General features: G+C 36.1%; 1 protein-coding gene and 2 pseudogenes across 1 annotated transcript in view; all 3 read left to right on the forward strand.

Annotated features, from left to right (window-relative positions):
- FBXL2 (F-box and leucine rich repeat protein 2) overlaps positions 1–19,686 on the forward strand; it is a 71,105-nt gene that overhangs the window by 33,183 nt on the left and 18,236 nt on the right. Inside the window, exons 3-5 of the mRNA XM_023528461.1 lie at positions 12,252–12,306; positions 12,799–12,873; positions 17,903–17,997. Coding sequence (XP_023384229.1) covers positions 12,252–12,306; positions 12,799–12,873; positions 17,903–17,997 — 225 coding nt within the window. The remainder of the gene's footprint in view (positions 1–12,251; positions 12,307–12,798; positions 12,874–17,902; positions 17,998–19,686) is intronic.
- Positions 12,519–12,637, forward strand: LOC111736622 (annotated as a pseudogene).
- Positions 15,811–15,929, forward strand: LOC111736317 (annotated as a pseudogene).

The raw sequence follows: 19,686 nt of genomic DNA on the forward strand, positions 1-19,686 counted from the left end.
CCTTTAGTTTTAGATTAAAGAAGTCACTTTAACATTTCTTATAAGACCTTTAGCTTTTGCTTGACTAGAAAACTCTATCTCGTCTTCAAATCTGAATGACCGATATCCTAGATAGAGTATTCTTGCTTGGAAGTTTTTTCTTTCAGCCCATTGAATATATCATGCTACTCCCATCTGGCCTGCACGGTTTCTGCCAAGTGTTATAGGGGTTCCCTTGTACATAGCAAGTTGTTTTTCCTTCTGCTTTTAAGATTCTCTTCTTGTCTTTAACTTTGACACTTTAATGATAATGTGCCATGGTATGGGTCTAATTGGGTTCATTTCTTTTGGAACTGTCCATCCCCAGATTAGGGAAGTTTTAAGACACTATTTCTTCAAATAAATTTTCTACCCCTTTTTCTCTCCTTTTTCTGGGACTCCTGTAATGCAAATGTTAGTCTACTTGATGTTGTCCCATAAGTCTCTTAAGCTATCTTCACTTAAAAAAATTTTTTTCTTTTTGCTACTCTGATTGAGTTCCACTGCTCTTTCTTTGATGTCATCCAGCCTTTCTTCTGCTTCATCTAGTCTGCTCTTTAACCCTTCTAGTGTATTTTTCAATTCAGTTATTGTAGTCTTCCATTATCATATTGTATTGTATTCAGCTCTTCATTTCTATTTGGTACTTTCTTATGTGGGTGATATACAGTTCTCTCCATCAGATCTGGATGTGGTTCTTTATGGTTTTGTTATCTTCCCCCAACTACTGTCCCTCACTCTTAATTCAGAATATTGTTGACAGGGTAACCAGTCAACAATAAAATTTGGGAAGGGAAGGAATGGATGACATATAGCAGTTACTGTTCTCTAGCAACAATGAATTCTGCTAGGCAGGCATTATGAAGTCCCCCTTGTCCTAGAGTAGGGGAAGTTCCTATTCTGTTTTTGGGAGGGACTTCCTTACCATTGGTTCTGGTGATTCTTAACTCCAACCTCCAGAGGGTTCTTCCTTGCTCCTTATCTTCCATAATTGTATCTGAAGTAGATGTTTGGGAATATTCCTTTATAGAGGGCTATTCTTTTCCATAGCCATTTCTTATGCAGTTTTGTTGGAGACCTGAGGATTAGATTATAATCATAGTACAATTTAGGATCGGTTATGAATTCTTCGACAGAATTTAAGAATTTGGTAGTCTTCTAACCTGCTTCACTTTAGTTAGTTCCCTGTGCCAGTAACCACACCTACAGTTCTTTCTTAAACTATAGCCTCGAGTTTCCTTTATTTTATTGTTTGCCTCCTTTCCCTTATGCTTCTCTTTCTCAGTCGTATCTATCTTGAGACATCCAAAACAATAGGCTCAGAAAGAAAGGGAGCAATTAATCTGATCTTTGCTACAGGGTTTAGTTATTCTGTTTTAAAGAAGTCTGAATAATGTCTTGTGGCCTAAGGTGCTTTTAAGTCTTATTTTTTATCATGTGATATTTAGAAATAGTTGGCTTTTCCAGCTTTCTGAGGTCCTCAGTTTCTTTACTCTCTCCCCTTTTATTTCTGCTTACAAACCAGTTTTATTATCAGTTCTTTCCCAAGTACGTTCTTGTAATGCCTTGCTAATACAGCAAGGAGAAACCATTAGTCACTAACATTTTAGCACTTTCTAACCTCTTCTCCAGATCTGCATGCTTTGTCTGCCCTCCCCATTTTCATAGGCAGTACTACCACATAACAAGTATATTTGTGTTACCAGCTCTGATACATGTTTCTCTTGCTGTCAGCCACTAAGCAGATGTCACATATTTTAGATTTTTGTGCTAGAAGCACCCCATATCAAGGTATCTCTTTCTTTATTAATGTAATTAGAAATGCACTGATAAGTCTTAGTGTTATAGTGCTGAATGAAAAAAAAGCTAGGTGCAAAAGACAGGTACAGCATGTACCATTTTCATAAGATTCAAAATTAAGCAGAACTACATGGTATATTGTTTAGGAATATATACATTGTGATAAAACTATTAAGCAAGGGAACAAAAAAATCAGGAGTGTGTTTATTGATCGAGAGGTGGAGAAAGGAAATAAAGGGAGGGACACAAAGTAGGTGCAGTGATACTAGTAGTGTTCTAGTTTTTAAGCTTGGCGATTCATACAGTTTTATTATTAAGGACTACAGAATGTCATATAGTCTTTTGTATGTATCAGAGTATTCCTAATAAAAAGATCTGTGAAAAGTTTGAAAGGTATAAAGAAGGTCTGCTGCATTTTATTGTTTTCCTGGTTTGTCTTCTTATTACTGTTTTTCGTTCTTGTGCCTAACCATCTTGGTGCTGCATCTCCCGTTGGCTGTCTTTGAGGGTTAAGTATCCCTAATCTTCATGACTATTTTGTCTCTCATTTTCTCATTTAGAACTGTTCCCTTTTGCTGTGTTCCAGCCTCTTGAATCGCCACCTTACTAAGTTCACTGTTAATTTCTCAAATGACTTTTGTTAAAATCCAGTTACTTTCTTCATCTTTTGTTATAATTTGATTCAATCTTAATAATGCATTCTACCTGGATTTCCTTTCCATTGTTGACTTTGCGAATCTTTCCTCTCCAGGTCCATAGTGCAGTTGTCTAATTGTGGAAAATCTCATATTTCCCATCTATCAGTTAACTTATATTTTAAAAATCAAATCTTTTCTGGGAACTCAATTATGTATTCTTTAAGATTACTAGAATTATGGGAGAAGTGAATTCATCATTGTTTCAGCCTCCTGCATTTGCATGAAGTCATTGTTCTTCCTTTTGCCCATACTTTTCTTGTTAAAACATCTTTTAAATTAGTCAGAAGGTAATTTTCTTTTTTGGTGTTTAATTGCTATTTAGTGCCCAATATTTATGATGAAAACTATTCATGAATTAGTAATAGAATAATTGGAACCCAGCCACACAATATCTATTTTTTTGTCAGAAAATGTAATGATTACAATATTAATAATGAGCTAATTAACTTAGCTTTAACTTCTCTTGAAAATATGGAGGGTCAAAACCAAAGAGACACTGTATATTCATGTTCTTTTGCTATTTTGGAGTCATTTTTTTTTCTTTAATCTGTTATTAGATTTTACATTTAAAAACTTGATGGTTTTGGCAAGTGACACAATAAAAAGATGGACAAATTAAAGATAAATATCTCTTTAATATACCTCAGCTCTCACACTCTCAGATAACAAGTGTAAATGTGTCTATACTTTTGGAAACATTTCTGAAATGGTAAACTCTTTTAGTTCTCGCTCATAATTACTGTTTAGTGATCTGATTTCCTTTCAGAAAATCTGAGTCTTTGCTTTGTGTAGTTCTATAGGGTTAGACTGTAGGGAAAATAAAGTAGTGTTTCAGTTTCAGAATTTCCTTATCTCAGCAGTTGGAGTAAATGTACATGTTTGCCTCATGGTTGAATTCTTTGAAGTTGCCCTTAAAAAACTCATGGAACTTAAAGGGTCCCCCCCCCCATAGATAACATCACTAAACCAATACTCTGAAACCTCAAATTTAACATTTGCTTAAAGAATATAATTGTTTTCATTCATGTACCTTGGTGTATGAACACAGGTTTAATGATCTTCAGGGAAAATGTTGTTTTCTGTATCCACACTTCAAAGACATTTGCACAAAAGAAAGCCTATATTTTCATCTTAGGGGGTATTACTCTAAGTAGGTAGTTCTTTGAAGAATGTGGGGAGGGTTAGGCATCACTTTTTGTTATCCTAGCTGATCCAAGGATATGGAGGAAGTATGCAAATACAGAAATGCAGAAAGTCATCATATTCTGGGGCTTATTGCCACTCTTAACCTACAGCAATTCCTAGCAGAACAACTGATGTTCATGTGATAATTTAAAGTTTCCAACATTTTCCTAAAGTCCTATTAAGACTCTAGTTCCAGTTTGAGAGAAACTGTTGATTTTTCTGTTTATTCACTTTTTTAAAGAAATTGTTCTCAATGTGCACCATTCCTTCAGTTAAGATTACTAATGATTATTTTCTGGGGAAAAGGAGTGTTTCTTGAGTACAGTGTAGCAATTTCACGATTATCACTTGATAATCAAAACAATCTTTTGAGGTAGATAAAACAGCTTTAATCATCTTGATTTTACAGATGAAAAATCTGAGGCTCAGAGGTTGAATGAGTTGATAAAGATTCCACAGTTGTTAAATATGAGATTTGGAGTTTAAAAGGTCTGTGTGGGTCTGAGACTTCAACCAAGATTGACTTTAAATCACATGTTTTTACTTCTATACGTTTTTGCTCTTCAGTCAAAAAAATTGTTTGCAGGATATGCAAGTCTTATAAGCTACCAAAAAAAAAAAAAAAAAACCCTCACAGATGTTCATATATTCACCCATAGAAATAAAGCACATAATTTTTATTCTATTCAGAGCACAAACTTCAAGTTTAACAGATTATTCAGTTCTATAGGTCATGTGTCTAGTCAAAAATTAACTAGCTCAGTCTACGGCCATACTATCCCAAACAAGCCCGATCCCGTTTGATCTTGGAAGCTAAGTAGGTTAGTACTTGGATGGGAGACTACCTAGGAAGACTAGGTGCTATAGATGTAAAAAAAAAAATAAGGGATTGTAAGTTGACAAGTTCCTTGCAATCTGTGAGGTCAACCAAGGATTACCTTGCCTTAAAAAAAAAAAAAAAATCAACTAGCTCATATACTTAGTTTTCTTTGCTACAGTAATGGAAGTGAAGGGTCGTTGATATCCTACCCTGAAGAGCATTCACTATACCATGCTGTTAATTGTCATCAAAGAAAAGGAACACCTGACTTCTGGATCTTGTAACCTTATAATTGGGCTAGCATATCAACACAGAGAAACAATGATTATAATAAACAAATAAGTAAATAGTTCAAAAAATAAATGATCTTAGTATACTCATTACTAGCGTGGTTAGCAAACTAGTAACAGGCTATCTATAATAGACAGTGGCTGGGATTTTAATGCCACACAGAGAAGGGAGATGAGGCCTTGCATGTAGAAGGGGAGAAATTGAATATGTGACTACTACATAATGCAGAAACCCTGGAAAGGTTCCCTCACCATATATGATGGGACAAAAACAACAAAACAAAACAAAAAAAGCTTCTTTCTGGTCAGGGCTTTGGGTGAAGAGGAAGAAGTCTTTCTTGAAAAATCTAATCCTATGTGTAGATGATTCAGAAATTCCAAGCTTAGAAGTTAATGTAAAGTTTATGCTGGAAAGATGCAACCTTTGGGAGAGCTTGGCAAAATCAAATGTGAAATAACTTTGTAGGGGCATTTAATAAACCAAAATGTATAAGCTTTCCACACATCAATAATCAGACAAAAATGAGGTCATGATAAAATATTACAGGTTACCTAAGGAAATGATCCACCATAAGGAAAGTAAATGAATTAAGCAGCTATTAGATGAAGCTGAAAAGAGAATTAGAGAACTGGAAGATAGAGATGGGAAATTTATGCATAATTCAGCATAGAGATAAAGATATTGAAATGTAGAAAAGATTAAGAGAACCAGAAGATAGGATTAGATGATTCAACATATGTGTAAAGGAAATTGTAGATAAGGAATATAGAGAAAATGTAGGAGGGGAAATATTTGACGCAGAGTCACTGAAAATTTTTAAGAATGGATTAAATATTTGAATCCTCAGATTGAAGTAGCACAATGAGCTCTGAACAAGATTAATAAAGATACATTTATATCTAGACATATTATAATAAAACAGAACTTCAAAGACAAAGAAAAGTCTTAAATCTGCAAGATGAGTAAGATTATTTAAAAAGATTAGCAGTTAAATTGACAATAGGTCTCTCATCAGCAACAATAGAAGCAAAAAGTGGGAAAAAATTTGTATGTGCCAATGAAATGCGAACCTAGAATTCTTTGGGTGAATTGGCAGTAGCCAGGGACTAAAGGGATAGAGTGTGGCTGATTAATAGTTATAGTGTTTTCTTTTGGGAGGATGAAAATATTTTGAAACTAGATAGAGATGGCGGTTGCACAACATTGTGAATGGACTAAATGTTATTGAATTATATGCTTTAAAATGATTGATTTTATGTTAGGTGATTTTTACTTCAATTTTAAAAATCAGTAATAAAAACAATTCTTAGGACTCAGCTTTCTAAAAAACTGTTAAACACAACTTTCAAAAGTCAACAGAAGTTAAAAATCTGGAGTCATCCGTTAAAGAAATGAAATTCATGAATAAACAATATATTAGCAGAACAAGTCCAGTGATATATAAAAAGGTTAACGTATTATGGTCAAGTCCAATATTGATTTAATTGGTGTAATTTATATTAATAGAACGAAGGAACAAAACCTTGTGCTATCTCAAAAGATGGACTGTAGGACAATTATAGAAGATGTAACATACACATGATGGCACTACCAGAAGAAATGCTTGAGGCAATACTGGCTTAGAAGATTCAAATTTAATGACAGATTTAAATTTAACCATCGATTCAGGAAGCTCAGAGAACATCAAGTGGGAAAAATACTAAAATAAGACATAAAAACAAAAAACAAAACCCTACACCTAGGAATAATTTATTCAAACTGCAGAAAACCAAAGATACAGGAAAAATATTGAAGGAAGCTAGGGGAGTGAAAAAGCACCTATAGAGAAATAAAGGTACACTTCTCATTACAAACTAGTCAAGCAAGAAAGTGTAGTGAAATATTTTAGATATTGAAAGAAAAAAATCACTGAGCTAGAATTCTGTATCCAGCAATATTATCCTTCAAAAGTGAAGGAGAAATACAAATTTTTCAGACAAAAACAGGAAATCTGTTGCCAGTGCACCTGCCTTGCAAGAAATATTGAAGTTCTTCAGAGAGAGAAAAAAATTGTATAGGTCAGAAACTTGGGTTTACAAAAAGGAAGGAAACGCATCAGAAAAGGAATAAGCGAAGGCAAAATAAAATATTTATTTTTACTCTTAACAGTGTATTGGGTGATTATAGCATATGGGTAAATGAAATGAATGACGACTATGTTTTAAGGATCAAGATGAAGGAATTGGAAATACTCTGTTTTAAGATACTTGTACTACCCAAGAAGTGGTACAGTGTTATTTGAAAGTGGACTTAGATTATTTGTAAATACATATTGTAAACTCTAGGGCAACTACCAAAAATATTTTTTGAAGAATATAACTGATATGCTAGCAGAGGGGATAAAATAGAATCATATACAATATTTGTTTAAAACCAGAGAAGGCAGAAAAAAAAAGAGAAGATAATAAAAAGTTCATTGAATAGAAAATAGTTACAAACATAAGTACTGAGTGCAACAAAAAAAAATAAAGACCCACCTATATGTGTTTTCTACAACAAACCATTATATATAAAGACACATTTAAAAAGGGATGGAGGAGATGTACCATGCTAATGCTAATCAAAAGAAAGCTAGGGTAACTATCTTAATCTCAGACAAAGATAACTTTAAAACAAGGACAATTATCATGGATAAAGAGGGGCATTACATAATGATAAAGGAGTTTATTCTCCAAGAAGACATAATCTTTAACATGTATGCACCTAACAATTGAGTGTCAAAATATGCGAGGCAAAACTGATAGACCTGCAGAAAAAACTGTACAGAACTACTATTATGGTTAGAAATTTCACTATCCTATCAGTAACTGACAGATTCAGCAGGGAGAAAATCAGTAATAATATAGTTTAACCAAACAGCACTATCAGTCAATTGGATCTAATAGACATTTATAGAATGCTTTTTCCAACAGCAGCAGAATACACATTCTCAGAATCACATGGAACATTCACCAAGGCAGACCAGAATAGAGAGCCTAGAAATAAAGCCACACAAAGAAAGTAAACCGATCTTCAATAAAGGAACAAAAGCAATTCAATGAAGGAAGTATATATTTTTCAACAAATGGTGTTGAAACAATTGGATGTTTATATGTAAAAATGATGTAGACACAGACTTTACACAAGGAGTTCCCAACCCCCAGGCTATGGAACAGTACCAGTCTGTGGCCTGTTAGGAACCAGGCTGCACAGCAGGAGGTGAGTAGCGGGAGAGCCAGAAGCTTCATCTGTATTTGCAGCTGCTCTTTAGCTCTAGCATCACCGCCTCAGCTCCGCCTCAGATCCTCAGGCATGAGATTCTCATAGGAACACCAGTCCCTGGTGCCAAAAGGGTTGGAGACCTCTGTCTTACACCTTTCACAAAAATCAACTTGAAATGGATCATAGACCTAACTGTAAAATGCAAAACTATAAAACTTCTAGAAGAAAGCATAGGAGAAAATGTAGGTGACTTTGGGTTTAGCAGTGAATTTTTAGATATAACACCTAAAGCATAATTCATGAAAGACAAATGGATAAGTTAGACTTCTAAGTTTTATTAAAAGTAAAAACTTCTCTGGTAAGAGAATGAAAAAGCAAGCCAAAGACTGGGGGAAAATATTTTCCAAAAACATGATAAAGGACTGATATCTAAAATATATAAAGAACTCTTAAAATGCAACAAGAAAACAAATCAATTGAAAAATGGGCAGTAGGAGCTCTCCTTCATTGCTGGGGGTGGAATTAAAATGGCACAGCCACTTTGGAAGACAGTTTGGCAGTTTCTTACAAAGCTAAACACTAATTTATATGACAGCAGTCACACTCCTAGGTATTTATTTAACTGAGTAGAAAACATATCCGCACAAAAACCCACATTCAGATGTTTATAGCAGAATTATTCATAATCACCCAAACTTGGAAGCAACCAAGATGTCCTTACATAGATGAATGGATAAACAAACTCTCATGCATCCATACAATAGAATATTAATCAGCAATAAAAAGTAATGAGCTGTCATGCCACTAAAAGACAGGCAGGAACATTAAACGCATATCACTAAGTGAAGGAAGCTAATCTGAACAGCTATCTATTGTATGATTCCAATTACATGAAGGAAAAGGCAAAACTATGGAGACATTAAAAAGATCAGTGGTTGCCAGAGGTTCATGGGGAAGGAGGGAAGGTGAAGCACAGGTGATTTTTAGGGTGGTAAACTATTTTGTAGGATACTGTAATGGTGGATATATGTCATTATGCATTTATCAAAAACTAAAACTATATAATGCAAAGAGTAACCTTAACATAAACTATGTACTTTAGTTAATAATAATGTATTAATATTAGTTCATTAATTGTAACAAATGTGCCACATTAATATAAGGTGTCAATAATAGGGGAAACTGTGTGTCAAGATGGGGAGTAATATATGGGAACTTTATGTACTATTTGCTCTTATTTTTAATAAATAAAGGGGCAATAAGCTAAGGTTCAAGAGATAAGATGATGTATGTGCAAAACAGGTATTTTACAAGGTGTAACAAAGTAACTTTAAAAAATTGAAAAGGTAGGGGAAAATCTAAAAATGAACACAGAATCGATGTGGAAAACTACCAAAATTACTGTAATTTAAGAAGTCCTAAATACGTAATGGAATATATCACGTTTCTGGATTGGAAGATTTAATGTAAAGATCTTAGTTCTCCCCAAAGTTTCTATAAGTTCAGTATAATCCTAATAAAAATTTCATCATTTTCTGGTGGAAATTGATATGCTGATACTAAAACATAAATGGAAATTCAAAGAACCAAGAATAGCCAAGAATAACCAAGGTAATCTTGATGAATAAGAGCAAAATTGAGGGACTTATGTTGCCCGACATCAAGACTTATTATAAAGCTTCATAATTAAAATGGGATCTTATTGGTACAAAGTTAGACAAACAGACCAGTGGAACAGAGTACAAAGGCCAGCAGTACATATGCTTCTATATATCCCTGTATATATTTCTTTCTTTATAACCAAGTTGCCATCACAGTGCTTTCCTAATGGGGGTGAAGTTCTCACATTTGAGGTGGGAAGCAATTTTCAGGAAAAAAATGTTTTGGAAGGGCCAGAACTCAATATCTCACTGCTCTACCTCCTCTAGCTAGCTCTGTTTCCATTGCCAGTGTCCCAGCTCTGTCATTTAGGGCATTTATTTTATTCATTGAGACATGATCCAGGAATTTGGCTTAGGCTGCAGTTGAGTAGTTTGGAGTCCTGTCATGCCTATTAACTTCTGCAAATTCAACCAAATATATTCATGGGGGGTGGGGAGAGGGAAAATAATGTAAATACTAAAGCCAGTCTGCTTTTCCATTCAGTAACCATAAAATTGAGTAGTAAGCATGAGATGAGAAATGTGAACTGTGTTCCAGCCATGAGTTCTCACGTGTGTCTGAATATGTGAGCATCTTGCTTCGGTTAGTGTGATCTGTGTTTTCCACACAGCATGCTCACTGAACACGAACTACTACATCTGCTGTTCAGATGAAGAAATAGCATCTAGTCAAATCCTGAGGGAAAAAACAGCTGAGTTCAATTTTCTGAGGCAGTGTATGTACTATTCATGGGCTTGGGCTCTCAGGCCAGCCTACCTGGGTTAAAATCCTAGCTCCTACTATCTGTGTGGTCTGGGCAAGTTACCTAACCTCTCTGTGCTCAGTGTCCTTATTTATAAAATTGAGATAATACTAGCACCTCATAGCATTGTCATGACAATTAAATGACTAACATAAACTGTAGCTAGCACACAGTTAAGTACATAATCAATGTTAACTATTTTTATTATCATTTTATTATCGTAAGTATTATTATCACTACCAAGAGATGATAGGGTACATTCACAAGGGATTTTCAAGGAAAACTTAGCTAACTTTTTGTTCACCTTCAGCTTGTACTTTAGAACCCAACCCCAGCATGAAATATGATTTTACTGTACTGTACTTGTTTCCCTCTCTGGTCCTTGGTTTTTTAGGGAGCTGATAGTAAGTTGTGGCTTATTGTGGAATAGTCATATGTCATAGAACACAGACATTTGTGGCAGGAGGGCTTGGGAATGGGGCAAGATGTATTTCCCTAGAGGCACTGTAGGTGTGCAGACACCCTGAAATATGTTTACATATATAAGTCCACATTTTCAGCCACCAGCATTTTTCTGTGCACAAAGTTCCCTTGACTCTTTTAAGGTCGGTATAGCCCTTCTGCTTCTGTCCTTTGCTTTTCACTAGAAAATGATTGCAACTTGTGTTGTGGAATGGTACCTGTGCTGACGCTAGCCTCATGCTGCTTGTGGGTGCGTTGTCGTAGTGTACAACGCTCTGCTGGTTTTTTGCTGTTCTTCCCAGAGCCCATTGATTTTCAACTCACCATGGACTGTTACCTTCGAAGAATTTTGAAGCGCTTATAGGTGGCTGTTTGCCCTTTCACCCTTCCTCCTTCCACACACACAGGTACAGACCCTCATATTTACCTTCCAGGACTATGAAACTTAGATCCTGTTATTATCCCTCACCTCATGCCCATTTACCCTTCTTCTCATGGAAAAGCTCTTCATTTTTAGCTGTCAGTGCACAGCACTGAGACACACACAGCTGTTTGCCACTTTGCTATCATCAGCAACTCATCTCTTTCACTGCCGGAATGTCAGAACGTCGGGACCTGACTCAGACCCCAGCCATGATAGCAACTGCTTCCTTTAGGGGCATTACCAAGGATAACTAAGCTTTGGTGTGCTTCTCTGTTTTTCTTTACTCCCTCCCTGCCCCGCCGCCCCATCTTTCCTGTCTTCTGTGGCTTCTTTGCTTTTGCTCACAAAACAACAACAACAACAAAAAACCCCAAACTGCTCATTTATAGACCTTGCCAGCTAATGAGCTCCATCTTTCTGTACTTTGAACAAATACATCAAAATCAAATGGGTTTTTTATTGAGCTTCTCTTGGCCATGTCATTTGAGGCTCAGGCATCTGAACCTGAATTTACTGCCAAAAGAAGGGTTTGCCCCATGTGTTAGGGGCACAAGAATTAGAAGGATTTCGCACTCACCAAGCTCAGTGTCTGCGAGATGAGAGAGTTGGTCTTTGAATAGAACAAGTTATGATCTACTGTCACATGTCCATGCCTTAGAACAAGGGAAATAAAAGTTTAATGAGTTCTATTTTAAGGGAATTTGTGTAGCGTGTTTAAAACAACTTAGGAATGTGCATTTAATATTTCATAGTAATGATGTAAAATTATGGCACACTTGTGTATTGCAAATTGAAGAATCTTGAAAATAACTTATATCCAGAAGGTGCATTAGATTTTATCTTTCAAGTTACAAATATCCTGAAATGTTAACACCATCTCATTTTTGTGTTTTTTGCCTTTCTTCCTAGAATATTTTCCTTCTTGGATATAGTAACTTTGTGCCGATGTGCACAGATTTCCAAGGTAGAGTATTAACCAGATTTCTAATCAGTAAATATCAAGTTTTATTAGAATGAGGATGAGTTGTAGTTCCAGTAAACAGTTAAAAATTAAAATGTCATACTTTATACTTAACATAACACAATGTTATCATAATTCCATATTCGATTATTTAATGTATTTCAAGAATAAAAGTTTGAAAAGATGAAGGTAGAATCAAGACTTTAACAGTTTCTGTCTACGGCCATGCTACCCTGAACAAGCCCAATCTTGTCTGATCTCGGATGCTAAGCAGGGTCTGGCCTGGTTAGTACTTGGATGGGAGACCACCTAGGAAGACCAGGTGCTGTAAGCGTAAAAAATAAAAAATAAGGCATTGTAAACTGACAAGGTCCTTGCAATCTGTGAGGTCAACCAAGGGTTGCCTCGCCTAAAAAAAAAGAATTAAAGCTTTAACAGTCTTAATAAATGTATCTCTTTCACCCCAATCTTTCCTCCTTTACTTCCTCCTCCCAGGCTTGGAACATCTTAGCCCTGGATGGAAGCAACTGGCAAAGAATAGATCTTTTTAACTTTCAAACGGATGTAGAGGTAAGTTAATCTTGTTTTAGACAAAGGACTTTTTAAAAATATAAGTGAACTGTTCACTCTTTCCTTTTTATTTTGTTGCATTTAAATTTAAGGTGCCAAGGTAGAATAGAGAGGAAAAAAACCTGGAAGGTATTTGTATACATCGAGGCCAAAATTTTGCTTGTATTTTACTTTTTGCTCTGTATCAGTAACAGATTACCTTTTTCCCTTGTGCATGTTGTACCACTCAGCTTTTTAAAGCCTCACAGCAACATCATTAACACTTGGTTCAATGCCTTGATCTTAGGAGACTGTTGACAAATATTTGTCGATCTGAAAGATCCACTGAGAATTCTAGGTCAGCACCAAGAATGGAGAAGCGGCAGGAGCATGGGCCCAGGAGTGAGGCTGGAGGTGTCACCAAGCGTCTCCCAGTTCAGCCCCTTGGGCCACGTGATCTCTCAGTGCCTCAGTCTTATTATCTATAAAATAATCTTTAAAACCTTTTATAATTCCAGGATTCTGGTGGATCTATCTGGAAACATGTATATCTCCATTTAAGAGTGGCAAACCTGACCAAAAGAGAAAAGCTTATTTTAAAACAACTTTAATATTAAATACCAATTTCTAACCAAAAAGAGGGAAGTAAAAAAGAGCACTGCATATAGTAATTTCTAGCTGTTTTAAGGATCTGGAGGTTCTGAAGTTTATTACCCAATGTTAGTAAAATCTTACTCAGTTCTAGTTTAGCCAGCTCAGTTACAGCAGTGGAACTGCATTTTAATTCCATTATGTATGCAGCGTGTTCATCCAATATTTTTACCAAAGTGTATGTTTTATGTATTTTTTTAATGGATAAGGAAATGGATGTGTTTAAAAGTGGGATGGGTCCAAACAATTTCCTGGGAGTTACTTAACTTGGTGTTACCTAGAAGAACTAACGGCCAGTTGTAAAGGCCTTTTACCTCCTTCTAGGTTACTTGCTGCGTCTGGTCCCACCTTCTAGGTTACTTGCTGCCTCTGGTCCCACCTCAAACCAGTGAGCAGAGCACCTGGAGCAGGTGGGGCTGAGCACAGGTCACCTACAGTTGGTTGCAGTGCCCTGAGCTTGGAAGGGTACAGGGACTTCAGGGCTTCATACCTGTCGTGGAAAGATAAGCTCTAGTTCCTGGCTTGGACTGTGGTCCCTGAATTAGGAGTTCTTCAATGCTCTTTCCAGACTTAATAGCCATGATTGCAACAGTGTCCCATCCAAACATGCTGACGTGTAAGTCCCCTTCAAACTGATAATCTCTAGATCTTTGTTCATTAAATTCCAAAAATTGTAGCTATTTCTACTGGCCAAAGGAGAGCCATTGTTTTAAAAACATTTTTGCAAGAGATTTTTTTTTCTTTTTATGTGGTTCCTTTTGTCTCCTCAGTTTTCTTTGGTGATTTTTTTCAAGTACGCAACTTTTTGGAAGGTACTTTAAAAACTTTTAAATTCAGATTAAAAAATACTATTTCAACTAAATATCACTATCTTGTGCATTATTTGATTTCAGAATTTGAGCTGACTGCTGACTGCAGCTGTATAAACACATTGCAGAAATACCTAAGACTACTTCCACTAGATAAGAGGGTAGTACATGGTTCACCAGCTATGTAAAGAATTACATGAAATCATTGGCACCAGGGTTTCAATCTAGTCTAATACTGCTTAGGTCCCTTTGGGGCCAGCACCTTGAATCCAGGTAGATTATGAACCAAGTGTTGGGGCCTCCCACAGTCCCTAAACTGGACCCTCCAGGTAGTCACTGGGAAGTATTCCATGGATAAACAGATGGCTTCAAATTCACTTCTTTGGGACAAAAGTGGTGATTTTTAGATATGTTGAGAGAAGAGAGATGCCAAGGATCAGGATTCACATACTAATACTGTGTGCCTGGCACTACTCCAAGCACTTTATATATATTGTCATTTAATTCTCTGAAAAACACCATATTGAAGAAACTGAGGCTCAGAAAGTTTGAGTAACTTACCCAAGGTCACTCACTTGGTAAGAGGAGAATATAGATACCTCGAACAGTCGATTATACGACTGTCACATTTCAGAGAAGAGGCAAAATCATCCAGATGACAAGTGTGCATTGTGCCTTTCCTTTAGCATTACTCTTTCCTGAGTGTTTCCCTGATGTTTATGCATTTTCCATACCTTTAAAAGTTGGACATTTTGTTGTCATCGTCTTCATGGTTATTAAAGATGCTGCCAGGCCAAAAGTGACAAATAACCAAGTAGAATGTTAATCTAAAAATCTTAACTCCAAGGGTCCCTCCAGTTAGGTCTTATTTTTCTCTAAAGCCCTGCATACCTTCACTATACTATCTTATAGATAATATACATAGAACTTGAATTTTGCAGTTAGAAAGGGTTTCCTCATTTTTTCTTCTTAGTTGTAAACAATGGAGCAGAAAATTCTGACTGTAATTTTTTTATTCTAGTACAAAAACTTTTACTCCAAAGAAAGGAAGAATAAAAAGCTTATATAAATGCAACTAACTTGAAATGAAGAAAAATATACGATGTGCTCCATTTGTAGACATTGGTGTGTAGTTGTGTTTTGTTTTTGCTGTTTTCAGTACTTAAATATTTATCTTGTATTTCCAAATCATAATCTCTCCCCTGCCCCCCGTAAATGACAACAGCTTATTTTACAATTGTCTAGAATTTTGTTTGAAAAATTCCAGAAGGAATTTTTATTAACTTAGGTAATATTCAAAAAAATATAAATAAAGCCACTAGCAATATCAAAGTTTAGATTTTTAACTTAAGTAAGAGTTAGCCAGATAATAATAGGTGTGAGTTCTGATCCTATGATCCTATGGTTTGATGTGTCCTAGTGCATTCTTAGTGCTTACAGTTCAGTGCCAAGATTGCAGTTTTATAAAGTAAGGATAATAGTATTAAAAAACAAATAAGTCTACGGCCATGCTACCCTGCATAAGCCCGATCCTGTCTAATCTCGGAAGTTAAGCAGGGTCGGGCCTGGTCAGTACTTGGATGGGAGACCACCTAGGAAGACCAGGGGCTGTAGGTGTAAAAAATTTAAAAAGAAAAATAAGGGATTGTAAGCTGACAAGGTTCTTGCAATCTGTGAGGTCAACCAAGGATTGCCTCACCTAAAAAATAAATGAATGGATGAATGAATGAATGGTGCTTTTCAGTGTTTCCTCCCTTGTGGAGGGAATAGCTGTGCAGAGCACACAGGCTTTAGAATCAGATAAACCTGTTAGAACCCTATCTCTGTGACTCACTAACATGTAACTTTGGTAATTTAATTATTTGATGTCTTTATTTGCTAAATGAAGGTAATGGATCCAATCTGTATTAGTCAGGATATCTCCAGAGATATAGAACCAATAAGATATGTGTGTATAGATATAGAGAGATTTGTTATAAGAAATTGGGTCATATGATTATGGAAGCTGAGAAGTCCCAGGATCTGCCATCGGCAAGCCAGATGCCCAGGAGAGCCAGTGTGTAGCTCCAGTCCAAGTCTAGTGGCCTGTGAACCAGCAGAGCTGATGGTATAAGTTCCAGTCTGAAAGCTGGCAGATTCGAGACCCAGGAAGAGCTTATGTTTTAGTATAAGTCCAAAGGCCAGAAAAGACCAATGTCCAGCTCAAGCAGTCAGGTAGAAGGAGTTCCCTCAGCCTTATTTGAGTCAGGTCTCCAGTTGTTTGGATGAGGCCCACTCACACTAGGGTGGGCCATCTACTTTACTCTGCTGATTCAAATGTTAATCCCATCCAGGAAAACCCTCACGGACACACCCAGAATAATGTTTGGCCAAATGTCTGGGCACCCTGTATCCCAGTCAGTTCATTCATCACAAGATCACTCCTTATCAATTTGGCACCCATATACATCTCCTTAAACCAGCTTAATCTCTAAACAATAACAAGGTTATAATTTCATTTAACGTAATACAGCTATCTGATGTACAACCAAAAATCACATTGCCCCCTTTTTCAGAAGGTAAAGTCTTCGAGTGATGTTCACTCTTCTCCTTGATATTCTGTGCCTTAGATACTATGATGTAGAATTTACAAAACTTGAATACTATAATATAAAGTCATTTCATCTTATATTACATGATAAGGGAACGAAAGGGGAAAGAAAACAAATATGATAGTTGTAGTTTTCATTTCCATAACTGGTCCCATGGTATTTATAACTATCTTCTTCCGCTACCCATTCTATATTCCCTTTGTCTTCAGCAAGTACTTCAGGTGGTCCTGGTTCTTTTCCTCGTGGAGGGACCCAGACTCTCATTCCCGAAGTGTATGGGCCATTAGCAGTCCTGCCTGGATTGGCTTGTAGTTTTCCATTGAAAATAGGAATCACAGGGCATGCTAATACTAGGGGACATCTAAAGGATCCAGACGTCTTCTTACCTCCACTGTGGAGTCCATGAGGTTGTTGCAAATGTTAAATGAGCCATAATAGCTACAACAAAGTGTTAAAATTGTGTCTGAAAAAGTAAAAGCGCTTAATCAATGTTCATTTTCTTTTTTCCTCCTCTATCTGCCGGTACCCAGCCCAAGTTCCTCTTTCAACACAAATGTGTTTAAATAGGTGATTGCTAAGGAGGATGAGGGGGAGCTTTTATGATATATTTTCAAACTTCTAGAATGGTAATGTTTAGCTAAAATAGATTTTTTTTTTTTTTTTTTAAAGCAAAGTTGCTTTAGATCTCTGCTCAGCAGTCAGTGTTCCCACAGCTGACCTCAAAAGTTTTGTAATTGGTAGAGTAGCTCTGAGCCCTGGGTTAAGGCTTTGAAAAAGTAGCGTACCTTTTTTTTTTAATACTCATCACTTCAATTGAAAACATTGTTCAATGCTTGCAACTCCTTTATGCATCGGGGACAGAAGTGGGATGTCGGAGTGTTCCAAAGTATCTTCTACTATACTCGGAAAAAATATATTCAGTTCCTAAATTTCAGGTTTCTATGCTGTTAAATAAGCAGCATGAAAGACAAGATTTCTTTTCCACTTTCTTGATTCAAGGGTCGAGTGGTGGAAAATATCTCAAAGCGATGCGGAGGATTCCTGAGGAAGCTCAGCTTGCGAGGCTGCATTGGTGTTGGGGATCCCTCCTTGAAGTAAGTCAAATCAGGGCGACTCACTCTGTCATTGCAGCTGGCAGCTGACATTTTCATCAGCAAATAAACCAAGCATATTACGTGCTTTTCTTCTGCTAAATTCTTTCTATGGTAATTTGTGTAGAGTAATGAGAGGATCATGACTTTGGAGTCAACAGGCCTGGGTTAGAAACTGAGCACCATTGTTGTTAGCGATGTGACCTTGGGATGAATTATTTTGCCTTCTGCATCCATTCTTCTGCAAAGTAAAGGTGGTTATAGCACCTACATGAGAATGTCAGGAGTATCACGTGAAATAACATGTATGAAGTGCCTAGCACACAAGAATATTATAACATTAGTTCACCTCTCTTCTGTTCCTGTCTTCACTTTTCCATCTTCCTAGTTTTCTTCTCATAATTGTGACCACCTTTTAATATTATACTAATTAACAAAATCATTCTTTCAAAAACTTCCTTAGCATAACCTGGAATTTTGCTTACTTGGAATGGAATGTGATTATCACATTCATTTTATTATGGTTAGCAATATATTCTATCAAACCAAATCAAATGCCCTCTTCTTGCTGAGTAGCTATTATTTATTGGAAATGTCATCAGTCCAATGTTAAGATGTGTTTTGAGCTTTTCTGGAGACAAGACATAATTAAAACCTTTATATCCTTATTATTGTGGCTTCTAGTATTGTTTGCGTTTGTCTACCTTGCACACACTACCCCCTAGAACCTTCAAAAAAGACTTCATCTCTTGCAGATTAAGCGTTACTACAGAATACATCTATTGCAGACCTCCAGTAAGAATGTACAGTTTATAGTGATTGAAGACAGAATTTGTAATTGAAATGTCTGCTACACCATTGCTAAGAAAATTGATTCATAGCATCTTTTAAGGATGAAAATACTCCCTTTGAATGTTATGGAACAGTGATTTTTTTTTTAAATCAAGAAATTCAGATCATCAGACTAAATTTTCTGCTACGTCAAAAGCTTTATAAACCAGTAGAATAGATTGATTCTATTTTAACAGGAAGCTTAAATGTACCAAATAGGTCCTTAGATAATTTAGAATAGTGAGCATAAGTCTAATAGTGGTTCCATTAAGGAAATTAAAATAAATGTGAAACCAGGTGCTGTACGCGTAAAAAATAAAAAATAAGGGATTGTAAGCTGACAAGGTCCTTGCAATCTGTGTGTCAACCAAGGGTTGCCTCGCCTAAAAATAAACAAACAAATAAATAAATGTGAAGATGTACATTGTCAATGACGAATGTCGAAGAAATATATTTTTATCTTGGCAATTGGAAAAAAGCCATAAATACTAGAAAAACTCTCCTATAAGGCTAAGAATGTCCATTGGTTTACAATAAGTTTTAGAGCAGAAATCTATATTAATATCTATATACATTTTAATATGTGAGACCAGATTGCTGTGAGAAATAATAAACATAACCGGAATTATGACTCAGAATTTTGTCAGTGCCTCCAGTGTTTTATTTATAATCACTTAGAATCAGCCTTGGCAGATTCTAGAACTCTGCCCTTGCATGTTTACTGTTATTTTGAAGGGAGGGGGCTATTCATTTATAAATGTTTACTGAACCCCTACTATTCCAGACACTGATCAGACAATGGAGATACAGTAGTAGTCAAAATAGATGAAAATCTCAGTAGTAATAGATCTTGCATGTGTA

Source organism: Pteropus vampyrus, unplaced genomic scaffold (genome assembly GCF_000151845.1).
Source record: "Pteropus vampyrus isolate Shadow unplaced genomic scaffold, Pvam_2.0 Scaffold1, whole genome shotgun sequence".
NCBI classification, from domain to species: domain Eukaryota; kingdom Metazoa; phylum Chordata; class Mammalia; order Chiroptera; family Pteropodidae; genus Pteropus; species Pteropus vampyrus.